At 48.6% G+C, this 27,775-nt stretch overlaps 1 protein-coding gene across 5 annotated transcripts in view; it reads right to left on the bottom strand.

The window, feature by feature from the left end:
• Positions 1-9,233: 9,233 nt before the first annotated feature.
• smg (sterile alpha motif domain containing protein 4 smaug) overlaps positions 9,234-27,775 on the bottom strand; it is a 129,702-nt gene continuing 111,160 nt past the window's right edge. For all 5 annotated transcript variants that reach the window (XM_075699416.1, XM_075699418.1, XM_075699417.1 and 2 more), the window contains 7 exons: positions 25,048-25,134; positions 22,226-22,622; positions 21,572-21,818; positions 18,910-19,135; positions 18,075-18,177; positions 15,951-16,049; positions 9,234-14,347 (listed from right to left, as the gene is read on the bottom strand). In XM_075699416.1, the coding sequence (XP_075555531.1) occupies positions 14,328-14,347; positions 15,951-16,049; positions 18,075-18,177; positions 18,910-19,135; positions 21,572-21,818; positions 22,226-22,622; positions 25,048-25,134 (1,179 nt within the window). In that variant the 3' untranslated portion in view covers positions 9,234-14,327. The remainder of the gene's footprint in view (positions 14,348-15,950; positions 16,050-18,074; positions 18,178-18,909; positions 19,136-21,571; positions 21,819-22,225; positions 22,623-25,047; positions 25,135-27,775) is intronic.

Genomic DNA, 27,775 nt, shown 5'->3' with positions numbered 1-27,775 from the left:
CTCCCCGGAATCTACCTGCTACGAACGGAGGGTTCGTGACCTCTACGGGGAATCCTGATACCGAAAACGCCGATCCCTCGTACAGCGGCTGCTGGCCCCTACACGTCGGGATCTTCCTCCCCCGCCGGAGATGCTGTTAGGGTTGGCGTCTGACACCACGTGGCGACAGGTCATTCCTCTGGGACGGAGCCCATGGGCGACAGATCGTCTCCCCTTCCCCTCTACTTGGTCGTGGCACCGTGGGTGATACGTCATGCCCTTACCTTCTACTGGCCGGACCCCACGGCGCCGGAGAGGTCATTCACCCGACCTTCTCCCCGGATTCGTCGAAAAGAGGATCGACTTCTCCTGCCCGTGCTCGGTATTGCAGGAGGAGGGGCCCTCTCTCCGTGCCTGTCACGTGTCATCGACGGAAGCAAGATCCCGCCCACACTTGTAGAGAGCCTATTTTAGGGGCTCCGAAATGTACTTTTGAGAGACTTCATACTTGAGACTTCATACTTGAGACTTCATACTTCATGCTCTTCTTATTTTCTTTCAACTACCTTTGAATAAACAGTGCAAGTTTCGCACTAGCAAATCGTCTCGCCCCTGCTTGGTCGCCATGATCTACCGGATGCCTGCAGCCCGCCGACAAAGCCACGCTACCCAATAAGTAATGTCGGTCGAGCTTCGATAGGCAGGCGCCGCTACTTCTCGGCAGCAGTACGGTACGCTACCCTGGAGTACGCAACACTACGTATTTGCTATCACAATCGATGGTTAGCCTTCCGGCAAAACTGTGGCGTCGTATCTGTACAGGAAAAACATTGATTCACAGTGGAGGAAAAGAACTAGGAAGCTTACCAGCAAATATGCGGCCTGTAGGGTGGGCAACACAACAACAAAGAAGGTCAAGCGGAAAGTCATAGAGGCTGAATTAATTTCATGGGTGGCGGCAATGGAAAAGAAACCTGCCATGAGCGAAATCAGGAAGGAAACCATTTATGATAACTCAAAGGGAAGCTCATTACTTTTCGAAGCGAGATCGAGATGCCTTATAACACGCACCTTTAAAGCGAGATATAAGAAGGAAGAAGAAGCATGTGCTTGCTGCGGTAAAGCTAGGGAAACGACGGAGCATGTTTTATCAGAATGTGAAGACGTCTACCCAGCGGTCGATTTAGGCACCACTGGCCTCCTTGAAGTCCTTGGATTCAGAGGGAGCAGTGGTAAAGCAAACGTGTCCGCAATAAACATTAGTGAGAGGCGATTGGAGGATTGGTGGAAGAAAAGTAGGGAAACGACAAAAGATGGAGACGTACAAAAGCACAGTTTATAGAGGATCAGAAAATTTGGGCGTGGTAGTTCATGTTTTTTTTTTCTTTTTTCTTTTTTTTTCGTTGTTTAATCTAGGTAGAATATTAGGCAGTATAGTAGCAAGAGCTTGGTGGCGCAACCCACCGCCCCGTTCCAAAGGGGCTGAACACTCTCCCAGCCCATTTACTTTCTTCCATATTCCCTCAGCCGTTCTTCATACTCAATTTTACTGCGAGCTTCCCTCACTTCAAAACTAGACCAGCCCATATCAACCTGCTCTTCCCGTGAGCGCCCATGCGAGGCGACCCACTGACCTTTGGTTCCCGTCGAGTCCTTGCGCTTACTACGCCGCCTCTAACGGGAGATAATGGGCTCACGGGGAACCTTTTTAATTGGTATACTATGCATGTTTCTTTAGCGGCGCCACGCGGTCATTTTTTCGCCCTCTGTGTGGCATTAGCTGAACTTGACAGTGTTCGGGGCCTGGAATAGCTGTGCATGTAGTTTATTCTGGTGCTGGCAGCGTTTCCGTCATCCTTTTTCACGTCTTTGTTGTTCCTTCCTTCGTGCGTGCAGGCGTAACGCGTTTTATTCAACGTTCAATTCAATTCGCACAAGTGTGATCGCGTGAAAGAACTGCGCATGTGCATCATGGCTCAGCGAAACGCTACCGATGAAGCAAGAGTTGAGGTCGCTATGACGCTTGTCGCTCTCGGATCTCTTGAAGATGAGATAAACGCAGCCAAGGCGAAAGTAGAAAGCATCAAACGTCCACTCATCATGAGCGTGCTTCACGTTGACTGCTTCGGCAGTGCTCCCTCGAGCCGCCAACCGCGGAAAGTGGGTCTACGTTTCACCACGACGCAGGAATTGACATTGCCGGAATTCAACATGGAGGCACTAGCGACGTGACGCGAGCCTTTGAGACTATGGCTAGAGTTAATTCGACCAAACCGCATTACCACTAAAAATTAAAATATTTTCGCAAGGTAAAACAATGCTTATGGGGCACCGTAGTTGTGGCAGGCTTCCTTCTATTGACGAGTTGTGCACGCTGTGTGCGACAGTAACTCCTTTCCCGCTCGAAAAGTATATGCGCGATCTCCTCTCCCGCAAAGGAACTTTGCCTTTATCGGGAGATACTCCTTTATCGTGCGTCACTGCGCTTGAACGCCTTTCCGGTAGATGTACCCTTACCTAAAGGCCTTTAGAGTGTCCGTGTGTCAGGCGTATACGCACTGTTCACTTTGACGAGTGCACGAGGTTGTGAGCCATTGCATTTTTTGCTTTCTTGCGGGGGTACGAGTGCTTTCGGGGGTACGAGTGCTTTCGGGGGTACGAGTGCTTTCGGGGGTACGAGTGCTTACGGGGGTATGAGGGGTATGAGCCATTGATGATCACTGTTTTCGACATGCTGTTCTGTGTGTTGTATGCGTGATTAGAAAGAATGTAAGCACTGTTCGCTTCACCTTGCCAAGTGCTTGTGCCTTACGGGGCTGTGAGCCATTGCCTTTTTTGCATGCTTACGGGGGTATGAGCCATTCATGGTCAGTTTTCGACATGCTGTTCTGTATGTTGTATGCGTGATTAGAAAGAATGTAAGCCCTGTTCGCTTCACCTCGCCGAGTGCTTGTGCCTTACGGGGCTGTGAGTCATTGCATTTCTTGCTTGCTTACGGGAGTACGAGTGCTTACGGGGGTATGAGCCATTGACGATAGATTTTGTTGACTGAGAACAAATATCCACGGAGCCCTAGCCATATACAGCTTCGCTGTAAATAATAGAAAGCCGAAAATTATCTAATTTTATTGGCACGGCCTTGCACTACCTCCGGGATCGGTTCACGCAAGAGGCCGCGTTTCTACCAGTAAATTCGCCTTCGGGCACAGCGTCCTCCGGCAGCGTTTCCCGGTAAACATCACGGTTACATAAGCTGCAGTTGCCGCGAAGCGTGAGAAGCAGTCGGGGATCTTTGAATGCTATCGCGTTCGTCCACTCTCAAAGGCAAAACTTATAAGCGTCCTCCAAATTTTTTACAACGCATACAGCGCACGTGTGGGACATTAGTCGAGGGAGAACATTAACATTCAAGTATATAAAGAAATACAATTACGTAACAAATCCCAGATCGGTAATACTTCATTTGGAATTGTGTACTATTAATTGTATTTTAAAAAAAATCTGGTCAGTCCTTCTACTCCGGGGAAGACGGAAGACCAGCGAAGCTGCGTACTGTGAAAGCTGTGAAAGTATTGTGAAAGTTCTCCACGAAGTCGGAACCTCGCCGGCGCACCCGGGAACTGTTCCAAAGGCGTGCCGTTGATGCACCCCGCGCTTCCGCTTGACTTCGGTGGCATGTTCGTCGTCCGTGGCGTTGGCCTCGTCGTGGCCTGCGGATTCCGAACCACCGGACGTAACGCTGCTGGCTGTACTAAGTTCGGCGGCGTATAAGCTCTTTCGGGACGTTTGCGTGCCCGTTCGCGCATTCGTTCCCGTTCTTCCCGAAAACAAACGGCACGCGGACGATCCATCGTGAGTTCAAAGGGCAAACGATGGGAGCTCTGGCGCGATCTCGACAAACGCACAAGCACGATGGGTTAGTGATACAACGACGTTTTAACGCGATAGCGTTAAGGAGCTCGTGTCGCAGAAAAGCCGGTGTCGTCGGCGTCGGCATCCGCGGCGTTGGCCGTGAGCGATAAATCACTGCAGGCACTTCATAAATAAAAAGCAACTTCCAAGATGGGCTGGGTGGGAATCGAACCAGGGTTTCCGGAGTGTGAGACGGAGACGTTACCACTGAGCCACGAGTTTTTTTTTTTCTTTATTATACTGAGCCACGAGTTCGATGCTTCAAAGCGGTACAAAAGCGCCTCTAGTGAACGCGGTGTTGCCTTAGAAACGAGCTGTTTCTAAGGCTCAGGCGTGCGTCGCTTGCTCAGGCGCACATTTCGTTGTCTCGCCGAATGCTGCGTTGCTCGACGCTCACCGCGTCCGATGCGGGGTTCGTAGTCGCTGCGCCGTAGCCCATTGTCTTACACCCCTTGGCGGGTCGACGGGAACGCTGTCGCGTTCCACTCTTGAAGGCGAAGCTTAAGCGTCCTCCAATTTTTATTCTAAGTAGGGCCGCGTCAATCACGGCGCGTACTCGACGGCACGAACGCAGGTGGCGCCTGACGCGGACGCCGGAGGCGAAGGCTCGGTTTTTGTGTCGACACACGGACACGATCCCGGGGGAAGTGGCCCTTGGAAGCTTCGCTGTAAAAGCTACAGAAATTCAGAGAATCGTCTACTAATGCGTAAGGATTGTGTGGATCGGCTGCGCTTCGTTCTTGCTTAGCTTTGCTTACTTGCTTTGCCTAGCTTATGCGCGTCTACCCGTGGCCTTTCCGGTGGCAAAGAATGCTTAGGCTTTAGTAGGCAATGTTTAGATCTTCCCGCCGCATCCGGCCCCTTCAATACACTCGTACCAACTAAACCCGACCAGGAGCGCACCTCGGCGGCCCAGAGCGCTCGAAAGGGAACACCAGCTGCCGCAGTGAGGCGTTGCCTGAGGGGAGGGTGCATCGCCGCGACGCCACGCTCGCTGTCGCTCTCGCAAGCCTGCATGTGATATGCGCGCGTTCGTTGTACACGCAAGCTCTCTACTGCGGTGGAGGTGAAGCAGGCGTTAAGCACGCCCCCAGGGTGTCTGTCAAGTTGACATTTACAAATTCCCCGAGCTTTCCAGGTTTTCCCCGAGTGCCTTTGCGAAATTCCCTGAGTGATGCAGAACTGTTTTGTGTCAACACGGGCTGAAACCATATCGCCTGATGCTGTCACTCTCTAGTAAACATATGAAAAAATAAAAGAAAAGACTTAGTCCTATTCGAATACCGAGACGTAGTGTTTATGATATTCAAAAAGATCATAGAAGGGAGGGGTTAGTAAATGCACAGCAAATGTCCTCGAAAAAAATTGCAAATCGAGTCGGACATTCTCAAATACGCATAAAAAGGAGATGCATACAGAAGCAAATGTTTTCGAATATGAGCTATTCCTATCAACTGATAGCAAGCTCAGTGGTATGAGGCCCGAACATTGTCACAATTGAGATTCTCTCTCAACAGCCCGCAAGTCAACCTCAATTGTCCCGACGTATACTCTCAAACCGCCCACGACGCCTCAGTGTTGTGTTTCACTGCTTTAAAGAGTTTTATTTCGGTTTGGATGAGGGACACCTGCATCTCGGCATCAGCCAGCACTTTGTTTTTTGAGCTCAAGCTCCTTCAAAATGGCGGCGGCACGCTTCCTTTCCCGTTCATTCCTCAATGTAATAATATTTGGGGTTTTACGTGCCAAAACCACTTTCTGATTATGAGGCACGCCGTAGTGGTGGACTCCGGAAATTTCTGACCACCTGGGGTTCTTTAACGTGCACCTAAATCTAAGTACACAGGTGTTTTCGCATTTCGCCCCCATCGAAATGCGGCCGCCGTGGCCGGGATTCGATCACGCGACCTCGTGCTCAGCAGCCCAACACATTTTCCTCAATGTGTAGGTCCTTTCTCTTCCTGTCCTCCTTCCGCCACTCGTTCGCCCCACAGACCACTTGAAGTATCTTGGTCAGTTGCACAGTCCGCGTCCGATTTATCGAACTCCCTAGTGGCCGCGAGAACGTCAGAAAAATCGGCCAGTTGGAACAAATAAATGCATCTCATTTGCTGCCCTCAAGGTCTCAAACCGCCCCAGGCACATTCGAAAACGCTCTGAAGGCCTGCCGGTACACGTATTGGGCATATCGGTGCTTGTGATGCGACAGGAAATACCGGTTGCACGCGTGTATAATAACTCTATGGGGCACGTGGTGGTGCCGCGAAGGCATCCAAATTATCGGGAATCCGGAAAGTGGGTCGTTGACTGTACACTAGCAACTCCTCCAGCTGACGACGGGGCGTCAAAGACGATTCATCACGACTCCTGTCTGTTACTCGAGCCAGCATTACCTCGACTTTCGACCCTTTCAATAAAATTACAGCTAATCTTGCCTGATAGATGCACAAATTCCCCGAGTTTTTTCCAGACTACCCAAAATCCCCGAGAATTCCCGGTTGGTAGACACCCTACGCCCCATACGCGGGCCGATACCGAAGACAATGAAATACCGGGCCTACACGCGGCGGAGGTGCACTTCGCCATTAATAGGCCCACATACACAGCTTTCGCGGGTGATCTTTCTTCACAGAGTGGAAAGGCACTGGGTTTTTGTTTTTCCACAACGTCCGACCTGTTTAGGCAACTATTCATTTTGACGTTTTTTGGAGAGCTAGTCACACGGCAGCCATTCATTCTTGAAAGCTTGTCCCCAACCAGGCTCTAAAAATGATGAGGCTATTCGTTGTTGTTTTTTTATTGCGATAGCAATTATATGGACTTTCCAGGCGCATTTCTACCGTCGGCGTCGCCGTGATGTTCCGTGCAAATTCCAAGTTCCGATAGCATCGCGGCCATACGCAGTATGCTGTGGGTGCAAGTGGAAGCGTGCGAGGATGAGCCGAGTATGGCGGCTGGATCGCGCGCGCAAGGGAAGCTCGCCGTCTTCCGTCGCGCGCACGCAAAACACCGGGGGCCGTTTCACTCCGGTGGCGGCTGCGTATGGCGCGGCCGTGCGGGCCCTATCCTGAACGCGATCTGCGATGGGAAAAAAAAGAGTGCGCCGAGTGCTGATGGCTTCGTGCGCGCCGTGTTCTCGCCACTTCGCGTTGACGCGAGGTCAATTCGCGCGCTGCCGCTCTTCCCGACGCCCGCGTTTTGACGGCGAGTGTCCGCGGTCGTCGAGCGAGATGTTTTCCTATGCTAAGTATGGACAGCTGGGCTAGTTGGTTGTGATTAGCATTATGAAACATCGTTCCATAATTAGCGTTCGTGTTGTCTTTCTCTTCTCGTCCTTGTTCATTACTGCGCTGGAACGACGTTTCATAATGCTGTTTTCCTATGAGCGCGTGACACCATTCTAGTTAGTTTAGTTGGTAAGCAAATGTTTACTACACATTTATACGGTCGATAAAACTACTATGCTTACTTCGTATAGCTGCAATTTGCTACTGCAATCCATGCTTCATCCTTCGGGCGAAACTGCGACTTCTTTGATGGCGGGTGCCGCAGCGCTGGTAGCGACAGCATCTACCAAGACTGCAATTGCGTAGCGAGATCGGCTGTTGTGGTAGCAACGGTAGAAAAACTCGTTCCACGTTCGCTCCGAGACCAAAAAGGTGTGCGTCTTCAAAGACATTTCTACATGAGAGGGGGAGTGTTGTACAGACGGTGGAAGCGGAGGGTTCAGAAGGAGCACTCGGCCAGCGTGTCGCCCGAACTGGTGGCGCCATCTATTGATCCCTCTCGTCACACCCACGCGCCGACATACGCAAGCGAGTACGTTCCCATTTAGAATTCGTGCACGTTTACCGCACTCCTTCCGCGGTGGTACAAGCATGCTCAACGCCAACTTATTCGTTCCTTTCGCTTAACAGAGCAGCGTGGAATGACACCGCACAAGCAAATCTATGGACGCCATCTTTGCGAAGCACTACCTAGGAGAGTCCTCCGCGATGTTGTTCTGACTACAGGCATAAATTTAGTCACTGTGAGATCAATTGTTTCTACTTTTTAAATGCAAATTAATGTCTGTGCGACAGCGTTGCATTACCGTTTCTTTGTGTTCTCTGCTCTTTCATTCGAACAAGTGGAGAACTCTATTTTCACCTGTATAGCCTCATTATTCCGTAAGGGAACGAAGCGAAATCGCGCGATAAACAGCCCTGAAACCTGCACAGATGCTTCCAACTACCCGTCAAGTCCATTTAGTCGTTACAGGTGTGGCGCTAAATCTCGCTGCGAAGGAATCTGCGCTCGCGAGTTGCGTAGCCTTGGCTCTGCTGCACGGAACTACTGAAACGGAGTATTGTATGGCTAAATTTCAGCAATTTCATGCGAATACGCCGTAATGAAGACTTGTCTTCAACAGTCAGTAGAATTTAGATTTCTCTTAAATGAATCAACTTTCTTTCAGATCAGCTCAACGGTTGTGTAATGAAAGCATTTATATTTCACATGCATCTGAAAAGGGGGAAGAGCTAATGCTAATGCCTTCTCTTAAACCAGAGCATCCTAGCCAAACCACCATCAAAGACCCACAAATTGAAAACTCTCACCGACGCTAACGATACTCCCCAATACAAAATTTAAGCGCAGCTCTAAACGTGTTTTCATATCGCGTGTCAATATTTCGTATAATGACTATATATAGGTACACGGTTTATATTAGGAAGAGAACGCTGCGAGTAGCGCGCAGTTTCCATACAGATGACGTGCGCTACCCTGGCGCCATATCGTAGCCATCGTCGCCGCACAGCCCGTCTTGCGCAACACTACGCTTTTCTTCTCACGCTTTCGTTCCAGCGGCGACGATAGCGGCCCTTCGTCGCGCGGAAGTCGTACCACCAGTGGCCACCGGCGACAACACCCAAGGGAGCGTTACATCGAGCAGTACTCGTTGCCGCTCGCCATCGCCCCTTGCAGCAGTGGTCCACGTCACACAAGCTGGCACCGCGGACTGACCTCACTTAGCAGCTGTCGCCGCGGAAGAGCGTAGCCTTCCGCACCTCACGCCACGCTGCTCCCCCCCTCCTCCTCGGAAGCGCAGATGAGATCGCCCACGCGGCGGCGGATACCGTGGCCGCCGGCAACTCGGCGAATGCGCAGGCGGTTTCCCCTCCGCTTCTCCACTTTCCTCTTCGCGCGCCTTTCTTTCATTTCACACTGCGCTCCGCGTTCGCTTTCATCTCCCGCTGTGCTCGATCGTTCGGTTAACGAGGTATAACGCCACCGAGGCACGCCGACGGACAACGCAGTAACGGGCGCCCAAGAGCTGCGCTCTAAATGAAGTGCAACGGTCGCAATGATGTCATAAACTTTATTCGTAAATCATCTCTCTTGACAGAAGTGCAAGCAACACGCAAGTGCAAGTCACATCAGTTGCACGCTGCTTCCTCGTCACACGTGCACACAGAGGAAGGCTTCCACAACCATCTCCTGACAGACGTACAGGTTTTGAGCGTTCAACGACACATCTGAGGCATGTTGTCAGCTTACTCATCAGTGCCACCTCTGCCGGCTACGTAACGAGGGGTGCCGTCCTCGGCGCCAGTCCATGTTTGATGTGCTCAAGTCCAACACCAAAAGACAATGGAGCAGTCCTGTCGCACCGCACACTAGCCTCTAAGACGTGCAAAAGAAGCTTGATCTAGGACAGCAGGCATTTCTCTTAAAAAATTTTAATTCTGCTAACATCTTTGTATTGTGCACCGGAATAGATCACCACTCTGATGCACCACGTATCTGAAATAAGAAAGCTTTTGGGAGCAGCAGACCCAAAGCGAGCGACGTGCAATGCACACATGTTAATCCGAGCCAGCTTTGGGTTTTGCACATGCACAGTGCCATTGGGAATCCAGAATGGGATAGTCCCCATTGCATTTCTTAGCTATTTGTGTCTGCCATTCACTAAAACTCTCTAGCAGCATCGCACATCAGCCTCCGAGATGCCTGTGAAAAAGAAAGCCGTTCTCGGAGCAGCAAGTGCAATCATTGGTGCTTTCTTTAAAAATCACATGACCTTCGTAGTATGCACTGGAATTGCCACTGTGATACGCCACACATACAACGTTAGGGAGTTTTCGGAAATGGCAGACCCATGATTGTTGGTTGCTATCCACAGTGCACGTAAAATACCCACAATCAGCATGAGGTTTTGCACATGCTCAGTTCGACTGGCAATACTTTTTGAGAAAACAAGGTCCCCTTTGCAAATCCTAGCTGCTTGCACTTTCCATTCTCTCAAACCCCTTAGAAGTGAAACACACCACGGGCTGCGTTCACACAGTTGCACTGACCTGCTTGCAACTGAACTTGTTTTAATTAGACGCCTAATTTTTTTAATTAGACGCTTAAGTGATCATGTCTTACACGGGAACACTGTTTACAGCAATATGTAAGGTAAACTACTAGCAGTCCAAACAGAGTATGAGAGAATTATTCAAACTTTCATAATTACAGATATCTCACTAAAATTTGCGGTAAAAGAACGAAAACAAAAAGCAAATACACTTGAGCAGTGTCTAGAACACAAATGTATTTTTCTCTTTCTGACAGGTGTTCATTGCATGTTCTGACCGATGAAGCCTGCAGTTTTGGAAGCACACAGGAAGTTTTAGAAATAGTGAAAATAGCGAACTTAGCATCTGCATTGCCATCTAAAGGGAGCTTCAACTAATATACGGCAAACTTTTGACTCATTAAGAGGAAGGAATGATCCCTTACCACACTGCAATCTGTTTTTCTGAATTTCACATGAATTTTAGACGTGCTTAATGTGCACTCACAAATCGTTGGCAGATTCTGGCTGTTCTTGTGCGTTACATTAAATGTGAACTGCAGTGCCCTTTAACAATATATTTGTGACAATATGTTTGATGACCGTCCATGCAACTCCTAACGGCACAACTTGTAAAGCATGGATGTTGTTTTAAAACATATTCAATAATGATGCTGCTATCGATGCAACACGAGCACTTTGTATCTGCCTTTCCCAAATGTATATTTGCAGGCCTTTAAGGTACTCATTTAAAATACTTGGGAGTCTTTATTGCTGCAATTTTTCACAGCAGATTCATGGTCACTGTTAGTGGATTTTGACAACTGTTTCAATGGAATCCGTTGTAGAAAAAAAACAATATCAACATTGGTCAATTTATGCTATCTGCACTATGAACGGAATGACTCGGGGCTAGTTTGGGTTCATAGAATGCACAGGCCCTGTCGGCCGCACCCGGGCATGACAAGTCTCTGCTACTTCCAAAAACTCTCTCGCATCAACGTGACCACCACGTCCGGTTCATTTCCTGACCCTTCTAAGCAGCAGCCGACTGCGCCGGATGGCCCCGACTCGTCACAAAATGCACAGGAGGTTGTTCTCAATTCTTTTCAAGAAGCAGACGCTCTTCGTCGTGAGTACCTTGTGGCTCGCGCAACACCGGTCCTGCAGCGTTGCGCGAAAAAAAATAAAGCAAGGGAGGAGGGTAGGAGATAGTGAAACAAGCTCTCTCTCTCTCACTCTCTTTCAAAGAGAGGGCAGTCGGGGAGAGAGAGAAAAACAAAAAGTAATACAATCCGGGGGAGGCGAAAGAAGAGAACCTCTGCAAGGCTCAAGTAGCACAATGTGTGCCACCAGTGTAAGCCCAACATAAGGCCTACCTGGGCAGCATGGCCCGACATTGGCCCGGTGTGGGGCTTACCTCGGCTTAGCATCAACAGCTACGTTGGAGCATTCAAATACTGCAGCCCTCTTAAATGCTTCCTTTCGTTTGCGCAAACCGGCGTTCTTGCGCCTGACCAGTGACGGGAGCTCGCGGGAGGGACGACAAGAAAGGTATCGACACGCGATTCTTCGGCCATTTCTGCCTCTCGGAAGTGTCTTACCTACTAGTGTATGGCACCTGGCCACAGTTATGTACAGTCACTGTATATGTTATATTTGTAATATATATAATATTTATATATATATGTATGTATACATACACAGTCCTAGCCCTCCCCCCCCCCCCCCCCATGTTGCGGGGTGCAAACAGAAGCACACACGATACAAAGAAAACTTGACCGCGCAAAATATGCGGCAGAATCCATTTGGCGACTCTGAATGAGTGCGCTGTGCTTCGCACGCTCTACGGGAAAGAGAAAAAAAAAAGAATTAAAACAGGGCGCAGGCAACGATACGAAATGCCAAGACTCTATTAGAACCAGAGGTGGCATTTCTTTACCAGAAGGCAAAGGCTGTGTGTGCCGTCCTGCCACTTGGATATTGTTCTGCATGCTTGCCCAAAGTGTCCGTGACATGGACACGTGCACACACGTACATGCATTCATGCGCTTGTATTTCACATGAAACCTAATAGAAGGTTTTTTCAAGAAAGCCTTGCTTCCAGACATAGGTTGAACACAAGAAATGCTGCAGGTCATTATTTTAGGTTTCACCGGCACGTGAACGAAGACACAGGACTACTGCAGAGTCCAAGCCGACACTTTAGCTTAGCACAACAGTCTATGTCACCGCAGCACATCGAACTGCAGAGTTTTACCTCGACTGGCCAATGCGTGGTTGGTTCTTAACAATTCTAGTTTGGCGCCGCTATTCCAACCAACCCGTCAGCTATGGAGACATCGCTAAAAACCGAACATAAAAAAGTGCACCACAGGGGAAGGCACTTAAAAAGAAATGCGAGTGACAAGTTCCTTTCATCTTTACGCGCTCACTCGCAAACAATAACATAAGGCAAGTGGCTTTATCGAAACAGATATGCAAACAGAAGGGGTGAGGACTTAAAAAAAAAAGTCAGCTTGGAAGACTGCCCACAACCACACGCACTTCGGAGAGAGCCCCTCTCCCACAAACACACGCGCGCACGCAGCAGTGATCAACTGATCAGAGACTAAGGCACGTAAAACTGCGGGTTCACACATCTCAAAGGTGATGCGCACAAATTGCGGTGACGACGCAACAAGGCGCAATCGGCAAAGAATCGAGGGAGCGACAGGTAACATTCACACTCGGGATCAAAAAGCGAGGCAGGCTAAGTCTCCAACGTCACAGTTGAAAGCCAGAGCCTTCGATTCACGTTCGGCCAGTTCAGATGGCCGGAAGGAGTTTGTCATCGCTGAACTGCCCGTAATGGTGTATCCACACGGCGAACAACTCCGCAAACAACTGTTCTAGAGACAACGTTTTCGCAGCCCGTCCTGCTGCGAAGAGCATCCAGATGACGGACGAGACAAGAAAATAACAGCGCCTGAAAGTGGCTGCTGTCCCCTTCACATCTGCTGTTACGGTGCACTGTTTGGGCCCGTTAGTTCCCAACCGATGCTGGTATTTGCTTTAAATTTGTGTCGCGACCCTCAGACAGCAAAGTATTCCTGACCATTCGGCGCTGTTTCCGACATCCACTTTTCAACTTCGATGCCTTAGGCCTAACAACGGAGGCTGCACTAGCTGTACGTGGCCTCCAAGATGTGGCAGCATGCCCAGCTCGATCTCGCAGGCCATACATTACGAATATTTATCCTTTGTATAGATGGCACCACAACCTAAATTTCGATAACTAAAACTTTGGTTTGGCTGTGATGACGGCTTTCTTTCTTATTTTTAAAATTTGAAAGGTACTTCTTTCCTCTAAAACTCAAAAGCGCTCTTGTTGGTAAAAGGACACTGCTTATTGGCAGACAAAGAAAGCATTCTAGGTTAAGTTAACTTAGTTCGACTGGCAGAATACGGATGCGAGAAATGGCTTGGCATTTCTCGTCTGTGCGCACCGTGGACGAGACATTGCCAACGGCAATCCGTGACGTGGAGTTGGGTGATGCGATGCCTAGCACGGAAAACAAGGATTCACTCCGCTGTGTGGATACACGATACAACAGCCAGAGGTGACGGTAAAAAAAAACAAACAAATATAAGGGATAGGACCTAGGTGCCGTCAACAAAATAAAGAAAGGATCAACTGAACAAGGGGCAACAATGAAGAAAATCATGGCAGGGTAAGAAAATGGCGTGCCCACAAACACACACACTCGCACGTGCCAGTTGTCTCACGATAAAAGTCACCGTTTCATAAGAACTGCGTCGTAAACACTAAGGAGCAATAGGCAGGTGATGATTTCGGGGAGGAGAAAAAAAAAAGCAAACAACCAACAGCGGCATCAACAGGAAGCCTGTCGTGCCGGCAACGTCAACAAAGAACTTTGGTTGCGATAAGGGTGACAAGGGGCGATGCAGAGGAAGAGGAGAAGGGAAATATGAAGACGGTCTTCACAGAAGGTCGTGCACTAACAAGAAAGAAAGTAAGGTGGGGGGAGCGAGAAGCTTGATGAGGCCACAGGTTGGCACGATGACAGACAATCGTTCCCGCCATGTTTCCAGCACAGGTGGCAAACATTGGTGCCTAGAATGGAGGCATGCCATCTGCAAAGAAGGAAACCACAGCACTGGTCATTTTCCTTGCCAAAAAATCAGGTAAGGGCGAGATTTTTAACTCGAGGAGAGTGTGTTGGGAGGCTAGGTGGTAAAACTGCACTAAGGACGAGACCTCTGTGTCTCGTCCCTAGTGTAGTTGAAGTTCACATAAAAAGCGAGTTTTTTACTTTTTTTTAGAAACACTAATCCAATTTTTTACGTTAGTTTTCTACTCTGACGACACAGAAAGTAGGCGTGCATTTGATTCAGGGGAGGGTTAGTGTCTGGGAAATACTTCTAAAAGAATTTTTTCTACATCGTTTAATTCGACCTGCCGGATATTTTGATCAATTTCATCGATCCCGCCTGGCTCGAATTAATGGAAGTCAACAGTATTACATGGACATTTCAAGACTGAGGATGGTGTGGCGGTTTCATCATAACCCAGTGCCAGGGGAGCAACAAAAAATTTGTACAGTAAGCCCTCATTGTAACGAAGTGGACAGGGCAACGAAAAAAATTCGACATAAGGGGTAATTCAACAAAAGCAACTACTCCATAAAAGTTAAAAAAGTCGAGCTGAAAAAGCACAACTCCGCGGAAGTCTAATACAGGCGTTAGTGGCACATCTTCAGTTGCAATCGAGCCAGACTGCGATCAATCGAATTTCTCGGTCACAACTGGCTCCTTTGTGCAAGCTGCGGGAGGGAGCCAATAGGGTCTTGGTTCAAGTGACCTAGGGCACGGTGGGAGCGTGACAGCGGGGCAGAGTAACGTTTGTCTTTTTCGTTGCGCAATACTTCCACATCGGCAGTCGCCGCTGACAACACTCAGGTGCAGCACGGAGGAAAGGAATATGCTGATAGAGAAGGTCGCTTGCTCACTCCGCACAAATGAGCCCTCTAAACGTAACTAAAGGGAGTGACATCCTTTATCCTGCCACCCAAGCCGGCGAGCGAGGGCAGGTGAGGAGGTGTGAGGCTTATCTACATCTCCCTGTTGGTGGAGCGGAGTCGCGTGACTGAGCTCACGACAGCCGCTCTTGATCCCAGTGTGCGATCACAGTGATCATGGACCTGGCGATCGCAACTATCGGTGTGCTGCGCGGTGTGGTCACCAGGATCGAAAAGAACAAACTGAGAGGGCAAGCGGTGAAGAGAGGCGCGTGTGGCCAGAAGGAGATGCCAGGAGAGGAGGAATGTCACTACATTTAGTTTTTATGCTGGCGACGAAGAGGGTCGCTTGCTCGCCCCGCATGCAACACTTCACTCAGCACAAAAGGCACGCCCCTCGACAGTTCACTCGAAGCTGAGCCGCTTGTCTGTATGCTTAGGGTAATACAGTTTAAAACACATGCGCTTGGGTCGGGTCTGGGAGAAATTTCGAATGAAGCAATAATTTGAGTAACTCGGCTTCGTTATGATGAGGGTTTACTGCATCTGCTTCCAAAGAATCAAAACTTGAAACGAAACTTCTCATTAACCAATGCAATTTCCTGCTGCAAAGCTTTTCTTTCCCTCCGAGCGCCAACACGTATACATTTGGCAAACATGCGCCAAGAGGTTTGCAAGGTTTCGGGAAGTGCAGAAGCTGGCCGTGAAACGGGTCTTACCAGAACCTCCGAGGGCATGCTCGGTGACACTGAGACAGAGGGACTCCAGCCGGTTGTTGAGCTCCGGGTCGTTTGCCGATGTGTCGGCTTGCATACGCCCTGCACGTGAGATTTCCTTTCTCTTTAGTCTGTCATCGAAGACATACTGCAACAAAACTTCACTTTAGCTAAATCAAATGTATAAATTGGTACGTGCAATAGTCCGTTTCATGCTTAGCAGGTAACCCTTTGCAAGCTACGAAAGCAGTGCAGTCATATAAGTCCAACTTCATGCATTTCGCAGTGTGGTTGTTTTTGATCTGCAGCACTCTCTATAGATTGATTATTTCATATACAGTAAAAGCTCGTTTAAACCGTACCCACTTAAACAGTAGTTTCATTTTAAAAGTAGTAAAGTCAAATCCCCAACTCAACGGCCATTGAACATAACGTGTTTTGTATCCGCATAAGCCATACCAGCTTATTGCGTACGCATCGGTTAAAACGTAGCGTTTCCCCTTCTCGTCACGTAAACAAAGCTGTGTGTCGTCTCCATCGGGCAGCCCAGCAGAACAACAAGCCTCAGAGATCGGAACAACGGCCTCCAAGAGCCCTGTGTGTTTGCGCGTGAAGCCGCATCAACATCATTTCGGCGCCGGGCCAGAGAGCATTGTGGCATCGTGCAAGCGAGGACTCGCGTCATGCCATAGCTCGGATAAAAAAAAGACGTCGGGTGCTCAGCATAGAAGAAAAATTAGACATCGTCCGTGCTATCGAATGTGACACGAAGAAGTCGGCGCTGGCACGCGACAGGGATCTGCTGTTGACTACGGTGTGTGGCATTTCGAATGCGAAGTTGCTTGGCAGCGCTGCTGCGACCGCGAAGAGATGTCGGCTGCAAGGTTCGACTTTTCGCCATCGTTGCCCCTGTTGTTGCCGAATTGTCGACTAGTGACAATGATGAGGACGACATGGAAAGCAACAGCACAGGCGACTCAGGCCCGACAGTGGCAGAAGCTGCGCGTTACCTCAGCCTCATGAATGCAATCCTCACGACGAGAACAGCACCCAACAATGAAAAAGGAGCCCCGGGACTTCTGCAACACTACCGCGCGCGTGCAGTGAGAATACGTAATGTCAATGAGAAATCTGCCATGCGAGTGTTTGCCGAGAAGAGGGGGCTGGCTGAAAAGCTGGCACGCAGCGTCCATAAGTTTGAGGACGCTGTTGTCGTGCTAGGCCGCGGCGGCATCAAACTAAAATAACACTTTTGGCACGCGAAGTGAATAAATACTGCATGTTTCTTTCCTCTTTCCTCACACTCTCTGCAAGTTCCGTTTTCGACGATCTCATGCTATTTCGCTTAAACAGTACTACCATTTAGTACGTACTTTTTCTGAGCTCCGGACAACTACGGTTTAACGAAGTTTCGCTGTATTGGAACTAAAACTACTTGACATAAGGTTACAACGAATCCCGTATTATTTGTGCACTTTCACGGTTTCATTATGGGACATTCCGTTTCGGTCACGAGCAAGCCACTGGTCGCAGAAGCATGTCGCTCCTGGGCACCTGCTGGCTACCAAACCAAAACTAGTTCGTAGAAGCAAATGTTACAGTAATTTATTTAGGATGCTTCGATGCACAGCAGCATTCTCTTCTAGGGCTTAAAGAGCTTGGACCTTTGTTCGGTGCAAAAAAAAAGTAACAAGTTGTGAACATGTCGGTATCCAGTGATGAGGAAGTGATGGCGTCACAAGACCTCTAAATAGTCAGGGGGACCGCCAAGAGATGGCGCAAGTGTTGTGGGGGAGATGGGAGGTGTGAACTGTGGTCGCTGGACGGAGCACCAGGGGGCGCCACTCTGACAGGGCTTTGCGCCGTGCGTCGTGTGCGGACTGGGGGCGAGTGGTGGACACATGTGGAAACGTGGGGACCATGAATAAAGTGTGTATTAAACGAAAATGCAGGCTCATCGTCAATCCTAACAACCCCTTTAAGGTGCTTTTCAGCAGTTTCCGTAGGCCACGTGCCTACTCTTTGCTCATACAACAGTGCAACGAGGGTTTCCCGATTCCCAAACTTCACTTGCGAGCCTCGTTCACCGAAAAACGCCACATGTGTTCAAGAAGAGACACTCCTTACCATTGTTAGTTGCAGCCTGCTTGTACAGCGAAGCGACCACTGGATTTGGTCGCACGGGAGCAGAGTGAGTCCTCTGGATCTGCACGTGCGGCTTGTTCAGGTGCTGTTAATGTAAGAACAAGAGCAGAGGAGTCGCGCATAAAGGTGCGGCCCAGACATGGACGCAGAGCATGTGATGCAATGAAAATGTTAAATGTAATGTGGGAGGTGCCGTACTTATTCAAACATAAGCACAAATGTATGTCGTAACCCCCTACATATTGAACTCGCTGTGAAATAAAAAAAAAAGATTGAATGCAGGTCAACCGTAATCTTTTTTTAGAAAAATGAAAAGTTTTGAACATGACATACATTTATTTACTGTAAGCTCGGCTACTAAATCTCGCTAGTCGATGCCACAAGCTGCTTCCTCGTTGGAGCTGCCAGAGAAGTCACTCCTTGTCAAGTGCTTTGCAGGTGTACTCAACACCTCAAACTATGTCGTTCACAGAGTCGACGAGTGTGTTGGATGTGCAGATATTCTTAAAGCCAGTCTTGATAATCTCCAGACTGACTTTACGGCATGTGACTTTACGGATAGAAAACACAGACGGTGCTCGTCTGTGTTTTCTATCTCGTTCCTGTTAATTTGCGCTATTCTTCCATGAGTATGGATTACCAACACGCCCAACACTGTACTTCTAATTTTACCAACAACTATTTCAGACAAATGGAGGTGAAGCACCACCAAGCACTCATAAAAACGGCAGCTTTTGATAAAGTATTGCGCTCGGAATCACGGGTATTCCTTCACGTTCGTCCCAAAGGCAACGACTTGGCAAACAACGGCACTCACCTCCTGCAGGCTGGGCCTCTTGATGACCATGGCGAGGGGTCCCCCCAGGGGTCCGCCGCCGTTGCTGCCACCGGGGCAGTCGACAGAGCCCCCGCCACCAAAAAACACAGCAGGAGGTCGCCCAAGCGGAGGGGCCACTGGGGGTCCACTGGGGCCGGCCAGCCGGCCAAAGTCTGAACCCCCCGCCAGGGGGGGAAGCACTGAGGAGCCCACAGCACACCAGCGACTGCAGAAAAAAGAAACAGAGAAAAAATAAAGTTTATAGATTCTGGGCATTTGCGTGCGAGAATTACGATGTGATCATGAAGCACACCATAGTGGCCGTCGCTGCAATATCAGGATTCGTGATCAATGCAATCAAAGCAACTGTCAAGGCACTGGCGCAAGTAAAAACAAATAAACCAAGAAAAGCATGCAGATGGTCACAGGCTTGTTTCTGCACAAACGGCACCAGCAAAATCACATGACTGCTCCACCAACAGGGAAGCACGGATAAGCCGAGGAACTCCTAGCCTGCTCTCGCTCGCTGGATTGGGCGGCAAGATCAAAGAATCTTTCAACTTTTATTTTTATTTAGGGGAACCTAATTGGGTGCGGCTGTTGGCAGCCACTGGCAGCCAGAATACGAAAGCTACGTTTACACGACCTCTGAGACCAACCACATAACGCCCTGCACCTCACCAGCAATCTTCCGCTGATTCCTGCCAGAGCCAAAGCTGTCAAAGCTGCTTTGGCACAGCATGGTGCGATTTCGGCTATTTTTTTGCTTTTGGCGCGATTCGGCGCAAACGTTTGCATGAGTAGCAAAATGGCACGATTGGCGCAGGATTTCAACCCCTGCATGTTGTTGTCACTGGCGCATAGGTAGATCCTGGCAGATAACTAGGCTGACTGCTGGCGCCTCTCTCTCTCTCCTATGGATGGGCTAGTACAGACTTGCATGCCTTTAACAAGGCAGGCTCGCCAGGGTCCACCTTGCCACGCTCTTAAAGTGGACTGGCGAATGTGCACAGGTGATAACCCGTGCACATTCCTTTCCTTCCTGAAGGGAGTCACCTGAAGAGACTTGACAAAGACATTGGCACTGGGGGTTGGCTGGGCTGCCTCACCACATATTGGGGAGAAAGGCATTGTCGCAAGCGCCAATCAGCCTCCCCAATGATTGCAGGGAAGCGCTCATCCCCCTGGTGCGACAGCAGTACAGTTGAACCCGACTATATCAAACCCGTTTACATCGAATTATTCTATATATCGAACAATTTCAGGACACGATATAGTTACAATGAGTATATATCGCAAAAATTACGCTTACATCGAACAAAAATAGCAGCGACACCCGATATATCGAACGTCAAGCGGCGGAAAGTGCCCCTGGAAGTTGGCTTTCCCTCGCGGTGGCGGAGAAAACCCGGCTGCGCGGCTCCATCCAACCGCTCTCCCTACCGTGACCGCGCCCGACCGCGCTGCCTCAGACGAGCCGTCGGCACCCCCCCTGCAAAAAATGATCCTGGCCCACCCACAGCGCTTGCTCAGACAGCCAATCAGATACTCTTGTGCCCTCGTCGTGCAAGATGGCGAAAGTGCGCGTTGTCTCGCTGTTTATGTGTGCGCCTTGTAGGCCTTCTCCCACAGTGTTGCCGTGATGAAGCGGCAGAATTTGCCTTTCGTCGTGAAGCTCGCAATCATAAATCGTGTCGAACGCGGTGAGAAGTCGGATGTCCCCGCAGAGCACAAGATTCCGAGGAGCACTCTCGGCACGATCTTGAAGAATAAGGGGGAGATTAGGGCTAAAGCGTCCAATCTCGCGACCCGGTGCCCGTGGCGCCCGACCCGTACGCACGGCCGCGTACGAGTGGTTAATCTGAAATTGCTTCAGCCGTGCCGACTTCCGCGTGCTCGGTGATGACCGTAAATTTTGATGAATGCGACAAAGCCGTTGCCAGTGTTGCCGAAGTTTGGAGCGAACTGTCAGAATTTCCGGAAGCTGTTGACGAATCAACGGTGGATGAGTTTGTGAGCGCAAATGATGTGTCGCGACCACGGGAGAGCCCGAAAACGAAGACTACATTGCCAACATCGTACCGAGCACAAGTGAAAGTGGGCACAATGAGGAAAGCAACGACGGTCCCACATCCTCCGAAATGATTGGTGCGCTCGCAATAGTCCGGTGCTTCTGCGCGAATGCGGAAAGTTGCGGCCTCAGCTGCTCAGACTCCTTAATGTGGAAAAGTGCGTGCGTCGCAGGCAGCGAAATTGCCAAAGCAGAAGAAAATGCAGGACTATTTCGTGCGAAACTAAGCTAGTTTAATCAATAAAGTGATTTTATAAATGGTATGTGCTTTTATGACATCCAATTATTTAGCAGGCTTATATCGAATTATGCTCTATATCGAACTGATAGGCGTTTTTTTGCGAGTTCGATATAGCCGGGTTCGACTGTACGACGACCATAAACAAACTAAAAGTGCGGCATCTCACGATATCGTAAAAATGTAGCATCGTACGATATCGATATTGTACCGATATTGTATCGACATCGTATCGATATCGTCTCGATATCGTATCGATATCGTATCGATATCGTATCGATATCGTATCGATATCGTATGGTATGTGCATGTGGTACTGTTTCGTATTCGCAGAAACAAGCTAGCCCACTCACCCAGCCGGGGGCAACCGAGGCCCCTGGGCGACAGGCGTCGCCGCGGAGATGTGGTGGTGGCGGGTGTCGATCGACCGCCGAGGTGGCACGGGGTGCCAGGCCTTGTGCACCTGTTGCCGCCAGGAGAAGAGGCGCCGCTTCTGGGCGGGGCTGAACGCCTCGTGCGCCAAGCACTTGTCCACCAGGGTCACAAACTGGCTGACGCTCTGGTCCTCGGCGCGCACGCTCACCAGCAGACTGCTGCACACTGCACAGGCGCGCCACCCCAAGGAGAGTCCCGTTTCAACCGTGGCATCTTGAGAAGACGAGCGCAGACTTAAAGGCCATGACAACAAAATTTCGAGTTCTTGCACACTGAGACAAGTAAAGGTTGAAACACACCACCGCTTCCAAAGCATCAGTAAACCAGCTTGATGTACTTAGAGTTACACAAGAACATGTCTTGTACTGTTTTCTCTTTTGATTCATGCATTCCTGCCGTACTTCCGGTTACCCGATTTCGTACACGTTTGCCCCACTCCCTTCTGTTGCATCTATGGGCCTTGAAGGTTATTTAAGTAAATAAGTACATTCTTTACGTCTGCGCAAAGGTTCCATTGCATTGAAATTCGATCAGAAAATTGTGTCGTTCCACCACCCTTACTGATTACCCACCTTTTCCCACCACCCTTGTGAAGAGACCCGGCAGGTCTTCATCCTCCTCACTGGAAACGTCTGTCACCGAAGCAGAGGTGCTGCCTTTGCTGGGACTGTGCGCTGGACTTGGCCCACCGCAGGCCGAGTCCAGTGAAGATGGAGGGCTGTCTTCCTCCTTCGACCTCGCTCCTTCTTCCTCCGCCGCAGAGGACACGGCACCTCCACCACCCACGTCGTCGCCGTTGCCGCAAAGACGCGTCACGGCAGAAGTTGACGAGCCAGGCGAGGCCGCCCGGTGAAGTGGCCCTCCACCGTCTTGACCGTCCTCCGCACGACTCGAGGCCTTCATGGGGGTCTGGAGCATGGCACGGAGCTCGGCCAGGGCTGTGCGGATGTCGCCTTCTTCTTGGAGGCTCTGTTGATGAAAGGATGAGAAACATGGTCACTAAAAAAACAACTTCTGCAAAATTACAACAACCTTCATGTGATCTGCAAGGTTCCATAAAGGGACACTAAAAAGCTAGATAATTTGAGCTTCAGTAGTAAGCTGCCCTTTTACGATACCAAAAGGTTGCTCTCACTGCGAAAGGAATGTTAACAAGCAAAGAAGGACATCAAAATGAAAGATGGGTGGCAATTAGCCTTGAAGTTCGCACACCCACTCGCAGTGAGCTCATGGAGTCTAATGCCATCTGCTTGAGCCTAACTAACTTTCAATGATAAAGAAAGACTACACTGTATATTGTAAAAAGGCCACAGAATGGGCTTAGACTAAATCTTTCAAGAATATTTACTGAGCTGTAACGGCCCAAATGTGTAAAGATATTTCAAAAACAGTGATTTTGCAGTGACATGCGGTGCTGCAGTTCTGTTGCGAAATTCAGGAAATTGAACTTTGGCCTTTATATTCTCTTCTAAAAATCTAATAATCTGACAATCAACCTATTACCGCAAAATTACAGAGAATAGAGTTTCCAAGCAGTACTTAAACTAAGCTGACTCAAGTGTTTCTCTTTATTTTTCCTTTAATGGCTTACAGCAAAAAGCTGCTGAAGGCCAACTGCAATTCAATTTTTAACAACACAAAAAGCCTTGTTTCAAAGTGCACATATAGACCCTATATAAGAGCCATCTCTACTGCAAAATCTTTCGTTTGAAATAAGCTTGGATGTTTCACAGAAAGCTCTGAAGAAATGAAGATTTTTTTGTACTGAAATTGGAAAAAATCACTGCCATTCGCGTTTACCAGAAACGATCCAGAGCCTGGCACACTGAAAACCAGTGCGGCTCCTTCAAATCACTTTTCAGATAAGGCAGTGCCTGCGGCGCGCTGAAAATCTCAGAGGCAATATGCAAGGCTTTGCAACACATCTGTATATGTCTGCTTAGCTGATGTCAAGGCTCAACTAAGTGCACGCAATTTTCAAGCGACCGCGACAAGCGACAGCGCTGAATGAGAAGTATTGCCATCACGGAGGGCGACGGGTCACCGCCACTCGTCGAATCGCCGGTCTTCAAACAGCCAAAAAATTGTGCGTGTCACCCGGAAGTCCATGCAGTGACTTTTGCCGGTTACGGCGGTTACATTATTGTTGCCACATTAACACGACCCGTGCGGTTGCTTCAGTCCGAGTTTGCTCTTGCTGCTTGCCCTCTGCTGTGATAGCAGGAAGTAAACGTTAAAAATCAGCCTTCGTTTCATCTCATCTCGCGCTCAGGCCAAAGCATTAGCAATGTTTGGTTGTTACTACTGAAATCAACTGCCTGTTTTGATGCGGTTAGCACTAAGAGGCCAACGAGAGGCGCTAAAGCGTGCCGATTTCCACCTACCGGATAGCGCCACAGCATTGAAAGCGGCCGACGTGGAACATATATTTACTGGCAATGACGTCATATTAAAACTATATCTAGAGCTCTCTGGGTATAATTTTGGCCTCGTGGCATGGCTGCATTTCTTTATGGGCGTATGACAGTATTTATTGGAACACAATGACAACTTGTCGCCTATTTTGTAGTGAGAAATTTCCAACTAATTTGATACTGGTCCATTTGTCACGTCGCTTGTTGCTGTTGCTTGAACACTGCGTGCATGTGGCTGCATCTTTAAAGGAAATTAGACAAATTCTACGCAACAAACGAAAGTATGAATTAGTTATTCAGGAGAGAAAGACAAGTCAACAGCAGTTAACATCGAAGAAAGACAAGGTCTTCTTAGGTGCATTAGTGTACCATGCGGTTCGTTGTTTAAGACACCACAAGCATCGAGATCGGCCCACATTTTCAGACAGCACTATCTTCGTGATCAGCTCATATATTTTGCCGTGTGAAGTCGTGGTTTTGCTTCTGGTTTTAGATGCGCACAGTCTGAACGAGCTCATCTGGGTTTGATTTCAGCCCTTTTTGTGCTAATTACAGCATTATTATGGCTCCATACATAGCTCTACGCTAACTTGGTGCGCCTTTTTCATTCCAGGCGTTACTTCAAAACCTTTTTCAGTGTCTTACGCGCACTATAAGTTGTCTGCTGTCACATCGTCCTACTATGCACTAGAAGGCCTCAAATTGCCTTATTCTGACGGAAGTGGTCAGAAATTGGCAGTCAGATATCCGTGTACCACGAATCCCACATCGATCTGAAAACTCCGAAGAAGACCTTGTCCTCAAAAAAAAAAAAAGAAAAAAAAAAAGAAAGAAAGAAAAAAGGGGAAGAAAGACAAAAACTGCCGTTTTGCTTCAATTTCCTCAATAACACGGCTTGTACGGATCGCATCAGCTGGGACAAGCCCCTGTCCCAACACTACTTCACAAGGTCCTCGCAAAGCTCTGGATCAAGACCTCACCTTCTCCAGCTGACGCAACGTGGCCGGGCGCTCTTTCAGCTTCCGAATGCTAAGCACAATCTTGTGACGTGCTCCTTTAGTCACACTCTTCGAAAGAAAACAGCATCCGGAATGCATGAAACAGAGGAAACGTGTGATGAGCTCAAGAAGAAACAGCAAACACCATCAACAATAAAAAAAAAAAAATTACACAGAACAAACCTACATCTCGTTACCTGCCAAATGAGTAGAGAGCTCGTAAACACGCCAATAGTACCCACTCCCACTAAAGCTAGACGATTTTAACAGAACGTTTTCTGCTCCTCGCTCTGCTCGTGCAAGCTCGCTATGCCCGAGCAGCTGAGCGGAGGAAGAATTGATTTTAGCCGAGCATGCAGCGGTCGTGTGCAGGCGTTTACTGCGCCACCTGGTGGCAGATGATGAGACTACGGTAAAATTGACCCCTTACTTCGTTACATCGAAATTTCGTGAATCTGAAATAAGACCTTTTATGTACATTTCTTAAAATACTTTTTTATATTATAAGTTCAGTTGCCGTTGCCGTTTTCTTGCATGGAAAGAGCTGTAACATTTTTCAAAGTATTGTGCAATCAGAAAAAAAAAAAAGAACTTCAATAAGAATATGGGAACCCATTTTGCTGAATTTGAGATTCAGTGACCATAGATGCCATTTCGTACTGTGTCAACAATGTCTCTACATCAGTAGTATGGAGCAATGCCCGCGAAGCTTTCGCATTCACTCTGCCGCAGCGGCTGCTAGCATCCCCCACAGTGTAACGACGCTGCGAGCCATCTTCGCTTGGCCAGCAATTATACTCACCGCAAAATAGAGGTCTAAGCTGTGCTTAGTTTTAGCTCAGCATAATAGCAGACTTAGCAGATTAGCGGCACTGTAATGCACATGCACAGAGCGCTAAACAATTGAAAGCGTTTAGCATATGCTTGCCAATTCTCAGCTTTAACCTTACTGCATTCGCGTGGTTTACATAAAAATATGGTGGCGGTCCCGGCTGCCCGCTTCTAACTGAATTTGGCGTGGCTTTCGTAGAATTCAGTTCATTCGTAGCAAATGACTCCGCAGCGGCTATCACTTAGTCTCAGGCCACTTACACGAAAGGGTATTACAAACAACCTTATGGATGTTTGAGAGATCGCTTGTCATTTCAAACGCTTCCAGGCCTAACAAGAGAAACTTTCGTGATGGCTGTACCACCTGTCGGTAAAGTCAAGAAATAAGCACAACGGCATATGGCCTCCAAGAGGCCATGGACGCCAGGTTTGTACTCATTTCATTGTGGATCAGCAGACATGGAGAGTACGAATACAACGCACCTCCAACTTTCATTGCTGTGCCTCTCGCACTTTTCGGACGCACACGCAAAGCTTTGCAGATACTTAAGTGCATGTTGTATGCGAAATTCAAAGCGTAATCGAATAGCATCCTGTGTGTGAACTACGCTATCACGCTATACTGAAACTCACTTTCTGCAACGGTCATTTGCGCAATGGTAAGCCAATTCCCCTTAACCCCGCTATTATGATAACGTTAAACTAAAACTGTCTATTGACTATGTTACATTATAATTCCATAGAATGTGCAGTTTGACCAATTCCATTAGATATCGCTGCACAAGAAATTCACAAGTGCTACCTCTGTAAACCCTTCCCGACGGTTTTAATGAGCGCACACACAGCGGCGCATGACTTCGAGGTCTGCAGCGCAGGTAAGGGTACCTTCGCATCACATCAATTCATCACAATAATTTTAATCGCACAGCAATTGTCCAGCCCCCTTTAGTTGCGAGTTTCCGAGCCACTTACGTCGCCTCTCAACATGCACCCCTCTAAACTTCAGTCCAGCTAACTGTAGCACAAACGCACATGCAAGGACAATAATGCGAGACTGAACATTGCAATGCCAGCTACCTGCCCACCACGTCATTACTGGCAGGAACCAGCACACACCATTTTCCACACCACCAAACAAGGTAGCCGAGAGCACATCTACTGACTCACAGAACCGGCTGTGTTGTGTGTTCGATGTCCTGCATTCCCTGACACAACAGTGTTTGGGAGAGGTACAAAGCTGTTTTTCGTCCCCTTTCATTTCCCTTAAATTGTTATTTTTAGACTTCAATTTAAAGCTACAAATAATGTGTCCTATGCTTTCCTTGGTTTCATTATTTGTTGCCTTTCATATAGTTGAGAGTGAAAATAATCTGGCTGCTCAGTTCACCTCCTACTCGTTCGCAAACAGAAACAAGACACATGGGTGAAACTGACCACCTAACTAGAGCTGAATTCCACTTGAACTGGAGCAAGCTCTCCTCAATTCACAGCAGATAATTTTTTCCTCTACTACCAAGACACGGATTCAACTGGAAGTACTGAAGTATGCCAGTTTCCCTTGCCTACTATTGCTGTGATCCAGCAGAAAGCGCTGTTTTACTCTGGTGTAACTGTACTTGAAAACTCCGTGCACAATCCGAGTGCTCCATTGAGGAGTCAACTGTTTTCGCAAAGATAACAAAATTAACCAATAACTTCGTTTTTTGCACTGGATTCTACTATAGTACTGGCTACACACCAAACAGCCGCGTCATTACACTACAGTAGAACCTCGTCCATACGCATTGGGAAAAAATGTGCCAAGAAACATGCTAACCAGGAGAATGTATGACCAGAAGTCACTAAAACATTTGGCAGACTAAACTGCAGTCGACATCTA

The sequence above is a fragment of the Dermacentor variabilis genome, chromosome 7, assembly GCF_050947875.1.
Source record: "Dermacentor variabilis isolate Ectoservices chromosome 7, ASM5094787v1, whole genome shotgun sequence".
NCBI lineage: Eukaryota > Metazoa > Arthropoda > Arachnida > Ixodida > Ixodidae > Dermacentor > Dermacentor variabilis.
Note: the sequence above shows the minus strand (reverse complement) of the source record. Positions and strands in the feature narration are given on the sequence as shown.